We start from the raw sequence: 18,495 nt of genomic DNA on the forward strand, positions 1-18,495 counted from the left end.
ATTACAGGCTGTTACATTCTCACAAGAATTTCTGCACATTTCAGCACGCCTGAAAACCTCTGAAAGCCTGAAAATGAATAGATATGAAGAGGAGATTTGTGCCCCATGCAGGAACACCAGCTGGACAAAATGACCACTGCTGGCTGTTGTATCTCTGTGACCTCTCATCTGTCTTAAGAGCCCTAAAAAACCGAGAGGAGAGGCCAGATTTTATTGTCCCAGCATGAGAAAGGGAGACAGACCTACTTTGGCTTGATGAATGGGGTCCAACTGGGAGAGTAAGGCTGGGATAAAGAAGCTGTATCCCGCCATAAAACTCTGCTGCTCCCAGCCTTTACATACACAGAACCTCCTGTGTTAAGGTGCATGTGAGAGTGTGTGTGTGTGTATGTCAAGGTAACAGGGAAGCTGTGTTATCACAGTGATTCATACATGCGAGACAGGTTGCAACAACTTGATAGAAAACAATGCTGTGCAGGAGAGGTCAGACTCTTTCCCCTTTAATTTCAGCACTGACTGTTGAATGAAACAATTACAACAAAGGCAGACAGAGCAGAACTATGAGACATGTATCGTCTGTGTACAGTGACTGTTTGAACCAGACTACCTGTTAAAACCAGGCCTGAGGTGGTAAATCAAGTCCAGGCTGGTAGATGCAGTATAAGCAAAAAGACAGATCATTGGAGGGGGGCCGCTGTATGAACAAGAGACTAGTCAACAATGTATTGCTGAGTGTGACTCATGTTTAGTCATGTTGGAAAATACTACAGGTTTCCAAAGGCAAAGAAAACATCTGTTATGACACAATGGCCGGGTTGTCTCTACAGTCAAAATTAAATCAAAGGAAGATGGAGAATTATAGACGTACCAGCGGTTTTAGGAATTTTGGAAGACTTTCAAGAAACACTGGGCTGGTGCTGGGCTGTACACGGTGCACAAATGTGTGTGAGCCTACACAGTTATAATTTGCTCCACACCATCCCTAATTAGACTGTAAGGGTCCTTACCATTTTACCAAGAGCCTGACTTGAAGTGTTGCATTCTGGGCCCATTGTTGTAACCAACTGCTGCGTAAAGCCACACGATAACCAAAATGGCCAATAACTTTTTCATATGTGCATGTGCCCGATGCTTTGGTAAAGTTCTATTTGAGTTATGGTGATGGTGCTTACAATCATATATAAGCAAAGCACTGGAGGAATTTCTTTTTAAGCTCCACAGGACCAACACCATCGTTTAGTCACGCTACATTGCATGTACACGATGCAGTCCACTGGCTTCCGCTATATAGCCATGCTTATTTGTTTTGTTCTGAGTAAACAGCTAACTTGACCTGTAATATTTTAATTTGTTCTCTGTGCGCCAACATCTCTTGGAGCTCTTACTGTAGGCATTTACACATGTCTCAGTCACTAAGAACTACACAGCGCTCTTCAAAGAAAACATTTACAGACAGAGGTAGTAAGGCTAAATTATTGGCCACATATATATTCAGGCAAGTGCTGCAAATGATGACTCAGATGACAGTATGTTTGCAAAGTGCACACTTAAGATTCAGCATGTCTTTTGTGCTTTCATCTCGACTTTCTCTTCAGTTTACCTTAGCTCTTTTTTAAACTCACTTCAGCCTTCACAATCTGAATCTTTACTAACGTGGGTGTCTATGAAAGACACTTCAGAAAGTTTCCATAGTCAGAAATTTATTTATAAACACTGAAAGTGTTTCTACATCTACCTCTGAAATACAGTATTTAAGGCTTTGGGGGTATGGGGTATTTGTTCCCTGAAACCTAGCTTCCTGTTTTTCTTCCTGATCTTCCACATACCTGAATCCTTCTTGCTCCCCTTGCCTCCATCTCTGTTCTTCTTCAGCACTGCCTTGAACATGGCAAGATTCTTGGAATCGTCTCTGTAGGGACCCTAGAGGAAAAATAAACCAAAAAATTCAGTCACTCACAGCCAAGACAAGACAACAGAAATGCATCTACTGTCACTCACACAAATCCAGCAACACAAAAGGGTCTATTTCCACTCATGGAACAAAAGTGAATATCCGCATTTCATACTGCTTAGCTGGCACCTGTAAGTTTTTCCCACAGTCCTCCCAATCCTGCAGGTCATCAGTGGAGGGCGCATGGAAAGAATGCTCCAATATTTAAACAGAAAAGGACAAGTTCTGCTATCTTGTTATGCAGAAAAACACTCTGTCGAATGCCCTGAATTCCACATGTAATTGATGCTATGCCGCTGAACTTGGGTGTTTGCTACTGCTTTCCATGGTCGTTCCCATGCTAGTGTGCATTTTGAATCCTTCAGGTTAAACGGTATAACATGAACTCAAGATCCAGCCTGGAGTTGCCTGGACGGGATTGTTTACTCTGCAATTATTTATAGTCTTGTGCAGTTGGACAATGGTAAAAACATAACATAACTAAACACAGCGGCAGCTACAACAGCTAATTGTGTGGGATTTTTGGTTTCTAAACCTCTAAACACATTTTAGGCTGCTACAGGGTACCCTACGGTATTAATAGCAGCAGAGCAATCTTTCCAATGAAGAGAACAGAATAGTTTCAACCAAATAAGGGAATGCCTTCTGCAAACAAAACATACAGTCCCTGCACTGAGTGCTCAAACCCAGAAGCCAGGCTTTAAATATCTAGGTTCTCTTACTGCTGCTGTGAGAGAGGCTATCGATCTGCCCTTTTTCATCCTTGAAGGTGTCAGATGAAACATAGTGAAGCAGTGTCTCCACTGAATCAGTTATGGGAGATGGAGGTGTAGGGGGGCAATTCCCTGATGAGCCTCTGCATCTCAACTCAGCCTTGACTGGTCAAAAAAATTACTTTTCATGGGGTTTTACTTCAGCGAGCCAAATGCCAAATCACGATTATGAATGCAGTTTCAAAGTAGTGCATGATAACTGCATTTGGGTTTCATTCTAAACAACCTAGGGAAAACACACACACAAAGCAAGGCCATCACATTATCCAAGTCTACTATATTTTTTATCCTGTAACTTCTGCAACAGATCCATTTGGCTATTTTAAAGGTGTCAAACACTGATTCAATATTCCTCTAACATCCACCTTGACAAGCTACATAATACCATGGTGGATGGAGGAAAAAAGATAAAAACAAATACAGGAATTTCATTCACACCATCAGATCAGAGAGGTCAGGTGCATTCAGTGTAAACATGACCCTGACTTCTTCTTCTAGCAGTCAAAAAAATCAAGTGCCTTGGCAAGTAATGCCTGAACTTGGCATGTAAGGCTTGCATAAGGAAGATGATGCTTCAGTGTCTGCTCTAAGTTGTCAATCATTCAAATGCACTGAAATGTGGGTCTAAGTCACAACATAATGATGACAGATAGTTGAGAAATATCCCATCTGTGGATTTCTATGGATATTAAAACATTGCACAATATAATGCCATTGTCATAACATAATTGCACCCAGATGTGCCAGATGAACAAGTGTGCAGGCAGCTAAAATTGTAACAGAATAGAAAAGGCTATTAATGTGTTTTAGAATCATAATAACCAACTTTATTGCAACAACAGGTTATGCCCATCAAAGGCCAGTTGCAGCCGTTACTCTAAATCAAATTTAGCATGTTCTTAGACTTCTGCCAAAAATAGAACAGTATCACTACAACTCTGATGTGGTCATTTAATGACACTCACAAGTCACAGTGAGATAAGCTATAACTTGAAATTCCTCAAATTAAAAAGCAAACAGAATTCTACTAACTAGAACTAATACAACTACTAAATCTAGTATTACTCTGATAAAACCAATATACAACTAATACTAAATCAATAGAATGCGTATATATAACTCTACTAAAGTAAAAAAAAAAAAAATACATGGACAGTCAGCAAATGCGTGACAGCCACGAGGCTGTAGCAGAAAAAAACAACATGTTTTGTGATCTAAACCATAGTTATGCATGTCTGGCAATGCTTTAAGTGTATTTTGATTTAAAGATTGCTATAACAAGAGGGAGGTGGCAGGATAAAGTACAGAAAAGCATTTCTGGAGTTGGACTCGTTCTAATGCTCAAGAATGAGCGGGTGTCTGAATCTAGTCCTTGGGCACTTGTGCCCATGACATCAAAGTGCATGACTGCAAGGTAAACACCTGGAGTGACTTAGTAAGAAACAGATCTGAGCAGCATCTGTATAGAATAGTCTCCTTCAGCAGAGTATAGTCAAATACATTAGCCTCATCCATGAAACTGCTGACTGCTGTGTGGGAGCTGGCTGTTCATCCCCACAGTAACAATAAACATCACCCAGGTTAACCCAGAGGAAATGAGAAACGCACTCTTGAAACTCCAAAAGCCAACATGACGAATTCCTTCCATCCCCCCTCCCCCATCACAGCCACCTGACCGGACACACACAGTCAGTACCCATTGAGAGAGCCACCTCTTCAGCCATCACCCACAGTCATCACTTTTTATCCAGCGGCATGTCTCTGTTGGCCATTTTTATTCAAGGTGGGGGAATTAAGCTCTGAACATTACCTGAAATACCTCAATGGCATTGACTGAACATGGTCATAGTGATCATAACATATATTGCAAACAAACCAAAAAGTGTCTTGGTTCCTGTGAGCCACAATGTGCATCCAGTGCTACATACTATAACAGCGTGATATTTCTCCACAGCTTGGACATTCTTACCAATTGAACACAAAACTACAGCACTGGATTGCAATAGGCACGGGGGTTACAAATCAAAATCATGTTATTCTAAAACTGACTCCAACAATGTCTGGTAGAGGTGCAACAACATCTTTATCAGATGCGACCTAAGTATTCAGGAGAAGGCACAATTACAATTCTAACTCTTTGGTCATATTAGCAATAAAATATAATGGGATTTTGTCAGAAGGGCTATGTGTATCTGTTCAGAAAGCTCTTAACTCCCAGGCCCCCTGAACAACCCACTGTGTGTCATGCGGCTTTGTCTCTCCAAAAACATAGTGAACACTGGGGCAGCCTTCAAACCATATATAAAATATAGCTAACTTAGACTTAGAGGCAATAAACGTCTATTGCAGCTAACACTGTTCTTGCAAGGAAGCAAGTTGATGCAACGTAATCAACACTTTACTTTACTTTACTTTACACACATTCATTGCAGCTTTCCAAGGAAATGACAACTTACGTGACAGTGAGTATAAGTTACATTTACTTACACGCTAAGAAATCCTCAACAAAATGTAATATGATGCACTGCAGAGACAAGTCATTCTATTGTCCCTCTGTTTTCAAGAATAAATTATTTGAAGCAGGCATAAGAGTAATAAGTGTTGATGTTGTCTGAGCTTTAGGCTGTTTTAATGGAGGTACACATGAGGAAGTGTTGATCCTACAACTGCAAAGGCCCCACAATCAACATCAAATGCAGCCACACTTAAGCTGTAGTGGAGACATAAAGGTAACCTTGGCAAGACAGTCTCCCCAGAGAGGAGGGGAATGGACTGCATGGTATGCAGCAAGACAGGCATCAAGATTCCTGAAGCTCTCAAAGTCAGGTCCATCCCAGTGCTCTTAAGCTGTGTTTGGATATCAGCCTCAAAGCGTGGCCCCTTAGAAGGGGCCTCTCAATATTAAAACAGAGCAGTGAAAGTCCCACAGTGGCTCACAGGTCTTTGTGGACACACACACTGGCTGAATAGACAAAATAGACTCAATATTCACGTTTGCTCTGTGCAAGACACCCCAAGAGCAAGCAGAAGCCCCAGAAAAGAGGAGAATTGTGCTGATGGTGCTGCCTCTTCGTTTATGTCAAGAGACCAATGGCCTAGTCCTCAAAAAGTCCTTAACGGTCTTTAAAACGCTGCATGCAACTTGAAGGAATACACAACAAACACACCAAAGACCTTATCAGTGTATTTGAGCAATAACATGAAGCATTAAGGATGCTTCCCCTCTGCTGACATTTTCAACCAGACATATGTCAGCTCTGTGGCCTTCAAATGTGGGCTGTCCGTTACCTCGGAACAGCTCGAGGCAACAATAAACAGGGTTCCAGTCTATGGTACAATGTAGAGACGACTTCCTTTCAAAGGAGAGAAATTGGAAACCAGGGTGGTTAAGGGGTTCCTCGGGTTATCAACATGTATGTTTTTCCAGGTCATTCCTGACTTGATGGAGGTCAAATCTATACAAGGTGTGAGGAAGAAAAGATCCTCACCTGCACAATGCTGATGTGACATGTGGTTAATGGGGCCATCTAGCTATACCACAGTCATCTGAGAGGAAAGCTATATATAGAACGGAAACTGGATTGTTTGACCCAATTGCCTCTGGCAGGGAAGCATTTCACATACATTGGCAGTTGGTGAGTTAGAACATGCTTTGTCCTTTGTTAGGTAGCACACAATAGAGACAGCACCCTTAAGCTCAGATAAACTTCACTTCTCTCCCAGGACTGCAGCAAACTGCTATTTTCCACCCTGTGCGTTCATCTCTTGCCTCTCGAAACACCCTGCCAGCTCTGTTCATCAATTGATTCTACATGACTGATCACTCTCAGATTTCCACACCGCTGCCATAGCAGCAACGTGGAAATTCTCACCACAGGCTGACCTTCAACTTGGTTTATTAAAAACCGCCTAGAAGTGATCAGATATTTTAAACTCATCCTGTGAAGTCCATAATTATCTATTCTTTTGTTGTCCACTCACTGAGAGCAGGAAACAGGCCCGGCCTAGACGGTGAGTTCAAGTGGTCCATAAACAATGGGAAGTCGGATAACAAACCCTTGAAGGAGGAAGTGTAGGGAGTAGGTATGGTGGACAATACAGTCTCAGTGTCAGCCATTGTAAACAAAGGTTGTTATTCACACTAGCATTAGTGGAAGGGAAATAACAAAAGAACAGACATTTTTATGTAACCAGTCTACCAGTTTGACTCAAGGGTTTCCTGCACAGCCCACCACCTTAGAGCCTACAAGAAGCAAGCCAACACAGATTAATGAGCAAAAAAGGGAAATATCTTGGAACAGTAATGATTAACCTTCAAGAGTAAAAGCAATGTTTAACTTTTTTATATATTACTACAACCAGCTTCTATTATTTGACAAGCATTCAACCCAGCAAAGATCATTCAGGCATGTCTACCTGTTATAGATTTTACTTTTGAGACAAAATGACTTTAATCAAAAACTTAAGTATGAGGTAGACAAAATGGTACGGAACCATTGTTTCATTCTTTAAAGAAATCATTGAATGCCAATTAGCAGCTTTTGCAAGCAATAGAAGACCTCTGGCAAACTGCAGCTTGATGCTTGAGCTTTCAAAGTAATATGGGACAGATAATTAGAGCCAAATTGTCAAAAATCTTGAAAACACATGCCACACACTAACTGGCAGTTGAACACCAACTTAATACATAAACCAAGCAGCGCTCTCTGGGTGCCATTTGTATAAAAAGACTGAACAGTCTGAATGAATGGTGTGCACAGGTTGGAGCAGCCTCAAGGCTTGTCCACAACATTCAGTGCTGCTAACTCCATCCAGAGCCACCGGGGCCTAAAGAAAGCTCCATCTTGGGAGCAGGAACATTTTGAGGGGCAGGAACTAGAGCCCAAGAACCAAATCTGGAACATGGTTCCTGCAGTTGAAATGCAGGTAGAGTTCCTAAAAAGGTTATTAGGTTCAGTGTCATTGGACATCAGGAAAAGTGCCTAATGTGGTAGTATTCATAAACATGATCATGTAGCTTGTCTGAGAGAATACAAGCAAATTCAGGAGAGAATTCTTCAAAACTAAATGATGAGAACATGCTGATATTCACTTCAAGACATCTGCAATTATTTACTTGTACCTAGCGGGAAATTATATTGTCCCATCACAGACACGGGCAGATTCAAAGTTCCACCTTGAGGCAAAGCCAGCTAGTTTCTTAATAAGGAGAACAAGCCACACGGCTCAGCGTGAAATTAAAAAGGATAACATGTCTGATCTACTCATTAGATTGCCATGGGAAATGCACCATCATTTTGGAAAGACTGATTCGCCCTATGAGGCCACTTGTCCTTGATCTTTTCTAATATGACTGATGAATAAATCAAGACACAGACCTACATGCTGGCTCAGAAGTGATGATGAGAAAACTTGTGTCTTTTTATATCCCTGCAGTGTTGCTCCAGAAGTGTCAAGGCATGTTTTAGAGGGAAATCATGGCTCTTAATTACAGCACGAGCTCTGGAACCTGAATAAACCTGAAACTAAAATGTAAAAAAATAAGACAAGACACTGCACTTCATCACCAGATAAATATCACATTTACCTGCTATACACAGATTAAAATCCAAACTAGGCTAATCATGAGCATACGTATAAGCTTCAACAGTTTAGCCTGACAGATCAGAGTGCAACATGGATTTTATGGATTAGTTCACGTGCAGTGGGTCTCTCTTCTAAGCTTTCACAAACCACTTTCTCCACTGTGAGTCTTTCCACAACAATTGCACACTCCTTACATCACACCATCAACCGCTACTCTTCTGTTAACATCATCAGCCAGCGACGGATCTAACTGCATGCTGAGTAACAACAATCATCTCATCAGAGTTACAGTCATTAAGTCCTGCTATCACTGCTGATTTAACTTTATCACTCTATTACACTGATTTGCCATAGCAATCAAGCATTAATGAACATCTGGGGTAAAAAATAAATAAAAGCTGAACCACTGTTGCTTACACTCAGTTTGACATTTGCCTCCCAGGAAGCCTGGTATTTGATTAAGGGTAAAACATTAACAAGTAGTGTTTAAAGTCTACAGGAAGTTCCTGCAAACACTCCAAGAGATTCTCCTCATGCTAAGATTTGTCGGTCAGAGGGTCACATATGAATCAGCATCTTATCAAGACAAAAGTGATTATTAAGGAATTATAGGATTCCTGCAATAAAGTAGACTAGAGTCCACTGACTTTATGACTAGTGAGCCAGGAATTCAGCCAGTGCACATTCATCAGGGAGGAGGCGAGGACAGCTAGCCTTAAATGTAGACACCTCATACAGGTACAGTTATCAAATGGGACAAGCCTTTATTTTGTCTTTTATGTGCACTGACCTTTACAGACCCATATCCAACTCAGAGCTAAACTGGCAAATCAAAAGAAGATTTGTTTCTTTAATTCATCGCCTTGACAGGATTCCGTAACAGTCTTACACCCAGTGTCCGCCCTCATAGAGTCAGAGACTTTGACGGGCTGTTGCCTGCTTACATATTGTGGCTTTAAAATGGCGATGACATTGTTATTTCTGCATGAATAATAATCTTAAAAAAAACATTAACAAGACATGGAAAAAAATGAGGAACTTTTCCTGGGAGTATGGGCATGTCACTAACCAGAGCTACCTGTGAGAAAACAACAAACACTACGATTCTTTACACTACTTATGAAACAGACCGACAAATGGAGACACTGTCCTTTATTCAGTCGATTTACTGTCAGTCTGTCAGAGTCCAGTGCTCAGAGAGGACTGGACTGCTGGACTGGGAACTGTCTTCCCCACCTAAGGTTTTTGTTCAGTGCTCATTTTATTGAATCTCAATGGGTATACTCCTGGTTGAATAAATAAACAATAAATATAAATGAGTATACAGGTGATGTAGTATATCAGCTTATCAGATCCATACAGGTAGTTTGTTTGTGTGTGTTTGCTGTGAAAGAAAAGAGCTGCTAGAGCTGCACTAGTTGTCAAAGCCAAAATAATCATAAAGCAGTGGAAAGAACAGCAATTCTGCTTTTCGTTTCATTTGTGTAAGCACCTTGTCACAAATACTCCATTTCACACATTTGGTGCTTCTGAGGCGCTCTACATCTACATCTCTGTCTCTGGGGCTTTCAAAAAGGCTTGACAAAAATGTAAATCAGTAACAGCTGTTAGTAAGAAACATTTCCACACACACGTGCTTTAGATACATATACGCAGGCAAGCACGAGCTCACATTTGCACGTGCATAGACCTTGAAAACACACACACACTCTTGCTCACCTGGACTTTCAAGTCATGGTACAGAAAATGCTGTAGTTTTGATATGACAAATTAACTACTGGTATATAATTCAGCAGAAAGCCTCATACTAGGACACAAGCCAACACCGTCACTGACATGCAAAGATAACTCAATATGCAATGCTGTCATTCCGTAATGTTTTAATAGATGACCTGAGGGGAAAAGTGGCACTTAAATGGTAAGGCAAGTGCTTCGATACAGAAATTGTCAGAAACGTGAGCTAATTCAATTACACTACGCCACTTTGCCAGTAGGCTTGTCTACGATCCTTCATCCCAACGCTGAGAATGAAACATAATTCCTTTGCCTGACGGTAAATATCTTGTCATTTCAGAATTTAGGGCCTTGGGGGAGACTGTGGGGGACCGAAGCATGGCATGAGACACAAAACAGTGCATAACAACTTCTGCTCTGTTCAGGTTGCAGGAGCTCTGGGGGTAACTGCTTCTGCAATTACACCTTTATCTCACAACATGCCCTAAAACCACCTCAATGATTCTGACAGGAAAAAAATGTCTTGGCCACACTCTATAAATCCCAATTATACACACAATAACGATCACTTACATGTAGGTAACACAGAAGATTTCTGACAGTTCCCATGATAAGCAGATAGATAACAGTACTTAAGCTTTTAGTTCAAAATAAAATCCAGTACATACTGCCAGAAAATCAAGACCTTTCAGAGTTTTGAATGAGAGCTTTCACTCCAGCCCAACTAAACCAAATCCAACAGAAAAACTCATCATTTGAAACTTACCATATATAAGTTAGGTGTGAGGGCCCCTGTAAGCATGTGAACAGACATTATGTTGGGGCTTATATTTGTGGTGAGGTTCGGTTTTTGGGATTCAGTGTCCTGGAATACCAAGAATCCCACCCCACAACATTTAGGGTTCATTCACTAACAATTGCGGTTAAACAGTATGCCGACGGTCCTGAACCCAATAACCAATCTTTAAAAATCTATTGGAACCATGTGCTTCTGCAATGAGCAGCCCTATTTAAACGTACAAAATCATCATCTCAACAGCCAGCACGATTCAGTATGCTGTCTGTCAGGTCAATGGCTCCAGTAACTTTCCCTCCACAGCCATAACAATGCAACTCTGATGCCAGCATCTGTTAGTGGCCAACTGGCTGGGGACCATGGGAACCAGGCTCTGTAGAGACTGGGAGGCAAACTCCTGTGGCACTTTGAATAAGATGAGTGCTAAGTAGTGCAAACATCTCATAACCCTGGAGTTGAGAGACAATTGGGGTAGCTTTAGCCTCAGCAAAAAGGCATGCAAATCCACTGTAATGGTTCCATAATCAGCGTAAAATTGCATGAAATTATGTTGGAAAGTTAATATGGACTCTCTCCAGGTTAACTGGCAGTCAGCATGATTGTCAGCAACAAAGCAAATTCCACCTGTTGGGTTAAAAATGGAAAATCAACACTGTATATACAGTGGAATTATCCTTGGAGCGAGACTGAGACAAGTAACACAGGAAATAGCAAATGTTGTGGCAGGTTCTGCCAAGGTAGAAGAGGTTATGACGGTAAGAGGACTTCATAACACTTGTTCAGAGAAGGCCTTGAATCGATGAGTTCATGTGCTCACACTGATCAAAGCTGCATCCTGACATTTACAAGCAACTTCTCAGAAGGGGAACACGGAGGTTTGATTTTCACGCACCTGGCTGATTCACAAGGGGATTCCTCAATTGAAAATATGCTGAAAACAGCAGAAGTCATATACAGCCAGTGGTCAAACTTCACTGACTCAATCTATGTGGGCAGACAAGATTACAGTCCTTTAGCCTTAAGCCTACTACTATATCTGGGTTGGGTTCTGGTTTGAAAACCACCGCATCCAATCACAAAATACAGACTAGCATTAGCATCAAACAAGACCACACAGTTTTAAGAAAAGTAACAAGGCTTTTTGTAAAACATCTGCATCCTGGTGAGCAGGATGTTATTCCACAATAAGTCTTACCTATCTTCGAAAGTTCCTGGACGGCTGTTTATAAAAGTAAACACATGCAGTAACAAGCAACTTAGGCTGTTCTGCCTAAGTGTCATGCTGTAAAAAACATGCAAGTCTTCAAAGGCTGCAACTAATCATTATTATCATTGATCTATTGATTACTTTTAAACTAAAAAATAGTCCAAACAACTGCCTGTGACAATTTCCCAGAGCCTAGAAACAGTCTAAAACCCAAAGATATTACAACTGTAATCTAGGGGCGCAACTAACAGTTGTAGTTGTTTGGCCGATAAAATTTCAGAAAAAGGTGAAAAATGTCAATCAGTGTTTCCCAAAGCCCAATTTGACGTCCCCAAATATCTTATTTTGTCCACAGCCCCAAAACATTTGCTAAACTGTGACAGAGGAGTAAAGAATCAGATAATTTTGACTTTTTTCTGAATTAAATCACTCAAATGATAGTAATAAATAGTTGCTGATTAATTTCATAGTTAACTAATCAATGAAACACTGCAGCTCTATTTCAGTCACATAAAACTGAGAAAATTAGCAAATCCTCACCTTTGAGGAGCTGAAACCAGAGCATTTTATTGCATTTAACCCACAATCAATACATTATAAAAGTGTATGGGCTATTATTGCAAACTGAATATCTGATGACAAAGAAAGCATCTGTAAGACATCACCTTCAGCTCTGGCACTTACAACTATTTTCAGCCAATTTATAGATTAAACCATTATCAATAGATTAAGCAGTAATTGTAGCTTTATTTAAAAGGAATATTGTGTTTATATTGTTTAGTGTTACTGCACTATATCAGTCTTTAATCTGTCATTAGTTGCCAGTAAAATGTAATTGATTAATCGACTTATCGTTTTAGCTCTGAACTATTCAATAGTGGCCAAAACATTTAGAGGATTTTAATGGCAGAAACAAAAGTAAAACAATAAAACAACAGTAAAAGTGAAAAGCTCAGCGTGACCTGTGTGTCCCATTAGCCGCAGTTCACGCCACAGCAAGCGGAAGCGTTACCTGTGGCAGCGCGCTGGTTAAACCCAGCTAACCTAGCTTCATGTCCGGCTAAGCTAGCTCGACTAACGGTCACATTCACCGCGGCGACGCAGAAAACGGCTCGACCGCCGAGGCTGAATAACTCAGAGCAGCTCGCAAATAAAACACACCGCTGTCATTCCCGGTGGTTTGACGGCTCGCTCAATGGGCATGTCCCGACATTCCTCCCGACAAACTGCCCCACAAACTCTGGAGCAACTTATCCCTACTTTTCCGGACCGGTGAGCCGACACCTCCAGGCTAACTACACCGACACAGCGCACTTGTAAATGTTTTAAAAGTCTTACCTGATAAATGTCATGGATGTGAAAGTATCAACAGAAAAACAAACTTTTCCCAGCGTATCTCCACTCGAACTCACTCCCCACTTCATCCACCAAGGTAGGTAGGCTCCGGGACGCTGGGCTCCTCCTCCTCATCCCCGCATGAGGTCATCTGTGAAGAGGGCAGGGAACCAAGACAAACTACCCCTCCTTCCTCCTCTTCCTCATTTCTCTGTGCATGCCTCATGGACGTGACAGGATGCTGCAAATGCAAGATACATGTATTAGGACAACTGTAAGCTGCAAAGGTGGGAATCAGAGGTCTGTTCTTTAACTGCTTAATTGCTTTTATTTATTCAAGCAGCTGTTCAATTATGATTTCTGCAAGGTTTATTTGAATGGAGCAGCTCTCTCTAAACTCAAACACAACTGAAGTCTGACTAACATAACTGCCAAAACTCCCTCAATTTCCCCTGTAATTAACACCAGATTAGATTAGAAACTGCCTAAAACACATAAAATAAAAGTGTGTAACGCTGATAAAAGTGAAAACAAGCCACGGGATGCAGTTGAAAGCTCAGAAACAGCAGGTGGTTGGACCGTGTGCTGCTTATTTTGTCATTTGTGATAATTTTATGTGCCAAATTAAAAGTGTAAATGCTGTTTAAAAGCCCTCACCACACTGCCAGGAAAACGGTTGAAAATGACGGAGGCCTATATTTAATTTAATTATTTATTTTTGGTGTTGAAGAAGAGTTGTCAGATTTAAATACTGTGAACCTGAAAATGCTGGAATCAGCCTGAAAACGCTGAGGTGTCCCTACTTTTCTTTAACAGGGCAACATCAAGCACACGTCTTCTGTTTATTATAGTATGAAACACATCTAGTCGTCACTTTTGATCATCTAAATTAACACTGAAGTTGAAAACTACCTGACTACAGCGGTACAATAACAAGGTACATTTACACATGTATTGTACTCATAACTCTGGCAGGCTGCTTTAGGCCTGTTTCCAGTCTGGGCAACTTTATACTTCTGCACCAGTCGGCTTCACGTCAGAGTGCAGGGGGAAAAATCCATAGAAATCAATCAGCAACAATTTCAATCATTTCTATAATCATTTAGGTCATTTATCAGACAATATTGTCAAACATTTTCTGATTCCAGCCTCTAAAATGTCAGAAATTGCTGCTTTTCTCCTCTTCATAGCATTGGAAAATAAATATATCAAGCATTTTTGACCATTTTTGACATTTTTATAGACTAAAGGACTAATCAAGCAAATTAGCAGATATATTTGCCAATCATGGAAACTATTCATAGCTGCACCCCAGTTCAGATCAAAACATATCTTACGTGGTAAATTTTATATTAATCATAAACCTATAGTTATTTGGTACTCTGCAGATTAAGATTTTACACAAGAGACATAAAGAAGCTCATAAAACATGATGCACCACTGCATTAAATCATCTGCGAGCATATAAAGTAACAAGGCAGCACCTGGAGAGGCTACAACATTAAAATGCTGCATCAAAGATTTATCACTCTGAGATTTTACAACAAGCACTTACGCTATTAACACATTTTGCCGCCAATGCATATGTACTTTTACATAATGGAAGACTTGTAATGGAGTATTTTTACATTTTTTTTAATCGAAACGAAGAATCTGAGCACTGCCTGAGTAACACACGTAACTAATTGGAGATTAGGTTTAATTTAAATAGTCTATTGATGCCCAAATCTGAAATGACAAGGTGTCCCACTATTAGCAATCTCAGCAGGTAACTGTGTAAGTCCTCCATTAGAAGAGGCTGAAACATGAGTCAAAGCTTTTATGTAAATTTAGCCTAATTGATTGAAATCTCTATTAGCGGCTGTTAAAAGCAAGATGTCTGAAGGCGTCTTGACTGCAGCATATAGCTCAATTTAAATCAAATTTCTATGGAGATGCAAAAATGTTCTCAATGTGCAGGTATACAAAACACTATCTAATGGACGTAGAATCAAACAAAAACTTCAAAGGTGCATATTAATACATAGGCTGCTGCATTATTCATATGAAATATGTTGCAAGGCTTTCGAGGCTGTTCTTGTCCTGGCCAGTGAAGCTCATAGTACAACTTAGTCTATGGTGACCTCAAGAGGTAGCAATATTTTATACAGCTTGCTTCATGTGCAAAATATGGTACACATTCAACAGTGGTGTACTATCATAAAATCATTTTGTTTTATTCTAATTCCAAATTGTTTTTTGCCTAAGATGCAGATTAAGAACATCGTCTTAATTATTACACAGTCAGTCTGCATACTTAAAAGTGTTCTGTTGTGATAGGAGAAGATTTTGGGGCTGCAAACCACATCCCACTCCTCTGTGTGAGGCGGTGTTATACAGTCGGTGTGTGCAATGTTTTCTCAGCAGTGTGGTGAGCTCCGCGGGGTCAGCGAGGCCCCTCATATGGCTGGGAATGGGCAGGCACTGGCAGTGAAATGCACCATGTCTGCAAGTCAGAAGACCACCAACTGCTCCACTCCTCAAACAGAGCTGAGGAGGGCTCTGAACCTCACACGCAGATGGTATCAAAGGCATGTGCGAACAGCATGATGAGCATCACAGAGAATATAAGGTCGGCACATTGTGTTGACAAGGCTATCATCGAGTGCTTTCTCGGCGTACCAATGAGCAGATATTGTTTGTAGACTCTTCTGATGCAAACAAACAGGCTCGTGTATGAACACACACACAGGAAAGGGGGCAAACACACTTGCATGTTCACACATAGGGGACAGAGTTGCCTTTGTGTTGCCACACTTGCAGGGATTCTTAATTGAAACTGATAACTTACACACAAAGGCACATTCTGCAGTTGGCAATGGAGGGAGGAAACAGATCAGGAAGGAAACAGGTGTTCTTCGGTGGTGCACACGAGAATACAAAAAACAGGATCCAGGAAGTTTTGCTTAGTGTTAAATGGTACAGACCAAAAACCAAAAACCAAGACACTCTATCTTCATGTGAAATAGTATTTTGTAGAAGTAGACATACACTTTTTTGGCATGTACAGACCCATATATTTGTTTTAGTGGTGCCCTCCATGGGTTATGTACTAGGCCCCAAGTGTTGGATAGATTGCTGCTTACTGCTGGTATATAATTCAGGCTGATTATGTGTTTGTCAGACCCTGCTGAAGACCTGGAGTCGTTATGCATTGGTCGCTTTTTTGTCTGTATGCTTGAAAAATAAATAATACTATTTCATCTGAAGAAATAAAGCAAGCTCTATACAGATAGATGTTATTTATTAATAATAAATAATAATAATTTCCCATATTGCATTTGAGTACTGTCCACTTCAGAGCAGTTTAAGCCTTTGAAAAGCCTTTATGCAGTTTCCATTTTCATAATTATTTTTTGTCCACTTCAGAGTGTGATGACATGTAAATGTAAATGCAATAGGCTGGGGATGCTGTTTCCCTTATTTCATTTTACTTATTTGTTTTGTATTTATTGAAGCAGTTTTTATTTTCAAAAAGCTTTTCCATTTTCATTTTAATATGGTCATTCAACACCCACATGAGTATGTGAAAATGAAAATGCACATTGGATTATTACATTTCATTTTTACCCTATTACTATTGTGGAATTACTACCATTATGATATAGTCCACTACAGGCCTCCATAGATAGGACTGCTTGTCTATGCCATTTAATATCAAGCAGGACTTCCTGGATCCTGTTTTTTTTGCACATTCAGCAGTGTCAGGGTGTGCACAGCATGTCTCTGATTACAGAGACAGTGTTCATGGCATACAGTGTTTACACACCCTGTAGATTAAAAATCTGGAGAGTTATAGGACAGTATAACTATATGCAAACTTTATTTGTGAGATTAAGGTTTAAGAAAGCATATATTTTGAAATAAAGTTCAAGAGAGGATTTTGTTTTTCAGTTTAAGAAAAATGGGCGACAAAACCTATAACAAAACTGGAATGGTTTAATCCAACCAGTGCGCTACTGAATCTGCCCAGGAGGAAATGGTCTCAGCAAGCCTAACATGGTATTTCCTCTAATACATCTTGAAACTGGACATTAATGGTTATGGAGTCAAATGAAGCAGAAAATGAAATGCACTTTGTTTCATATTGTTCTTTACTGTGCATAATAATCTGATAAAGAGGTTATTCAGAGGACCTTTTGACTTGTCACAGATGTAAATAATAAAATCAATGATGGCTGAGTTCCCTTTAGCTGCTTCAGTTTCAGGGTCCTGGTACCGTGCGTGCAGCCTCGCTGTCATGGCTTATTGGCAGAACCAGCATTTACTGTATGTTATCAGTTACACCTGTGCTTTTCCTTCTATGACAAGTCAATAAGTCTGCTGTGAAAAAGGCCTGTCTGCAAAATTAAATCCATCAGAGTTCATTCAGCACAAACTTGACATGACAGGAACCTGTAAGGTGAGCAGGCTGAGGAATGTAAAGAGCAAAACAACAAACGGGTGATGATTCAGACCCAGAAAATGATTAGAAGTCCAAGAATCACTTGTCTGTCTGCACCACAGCCACAGTGATACAAGACATACTGGAGTCTATTACATGGTGGTATTAATATGACAACTATATTTTGCCCTGGAAAACTTTCAATTAGTTTCTGCATTCTGCCCTACATAAACAAACCTCTGGGTGGCTGTATTGTCACATGCATATGGCGGTACCTTTCCCACACATGTGCAAAATTATTTCTTGTACAGGCTACACTTTGTTCCATTCCATTCAGACCATTTAACAACAAATCACAGCCTGAACATACTGCGATCATCCAGAGAAATGTTCCTTTGGCAACACGGACTAGTTTTCTGGCACACTTCAATAGGCAGGATTTAGTGAGTGGAGCCTCTTGTTACACACATTGTGGCAATGCACAGAAGGATGTAAAGGAATACATGCTTTAAAAAGTAAACAAGTGTGTACTTGTTATGGTGCATGAAACTTAGTTTGATTCGGGACAATCATCTTGACTTTTTGAGCCTGAAGTTTATAAACAGTTAAATGTTGCCATCTAGTGGTCATTGACCAAAATGAAAGCGACAAATGCACAAATTGAGGAATAAGGAGACTGCAATCAAGGGA

General features: G+C 40.4%; 1 protein-coding gene across 2 annotated transcripts in view; it reads right to left on the reverse strand.

The window, feature by feature from the left end:
- Positions 1 to 13,483, reverse strand: part of tanc1b (tetratricopeptide repeat, ankyrin repeat and coiled-coil containing 1b) — a 104,611-nt gene extending 91,128 nt beyond the window's left edge. For both annotated transcript variants that reach the window (XM_041950221.1, XM_041950220.1), the window contains exons 1-2: positions 13,386 to 13,483; positions 1,827 to 1,920 (exon numbers count right to left, since the gene is read on the reverse strand). In XM_041950221.1, the coding sequence (XP_041806155.1) occupies positions 1,827 to 1,887 (61 nt within the window). In that variant the 5' untranslated portion in view covers positions 1,888 to 1,920; positions 13,386 to 13,483. The remainder of the gene's footprint in view (positions 1 to 1,826; positions 1,921 to 13,385) is intronic.
- Between the last annotated feature and the right edge of the window lie 5,012 nt (positions 13,484 to 18,495).

This window comes from Chelmon rostratus, chromosome 13 (assembly GCF_017976325.1).
Source record: "Chelmon rostratus isolate fCheRos1 chromosome 13, fCheRos1.pri, whole genome shotgun sequence".
Lineage (NCBI taxonomy): Eukaryota > Metazoa > Chordata > Actinopteri > Chaetodontiformes > Chaetodontidae > Chelmon > Chelmon rostratus.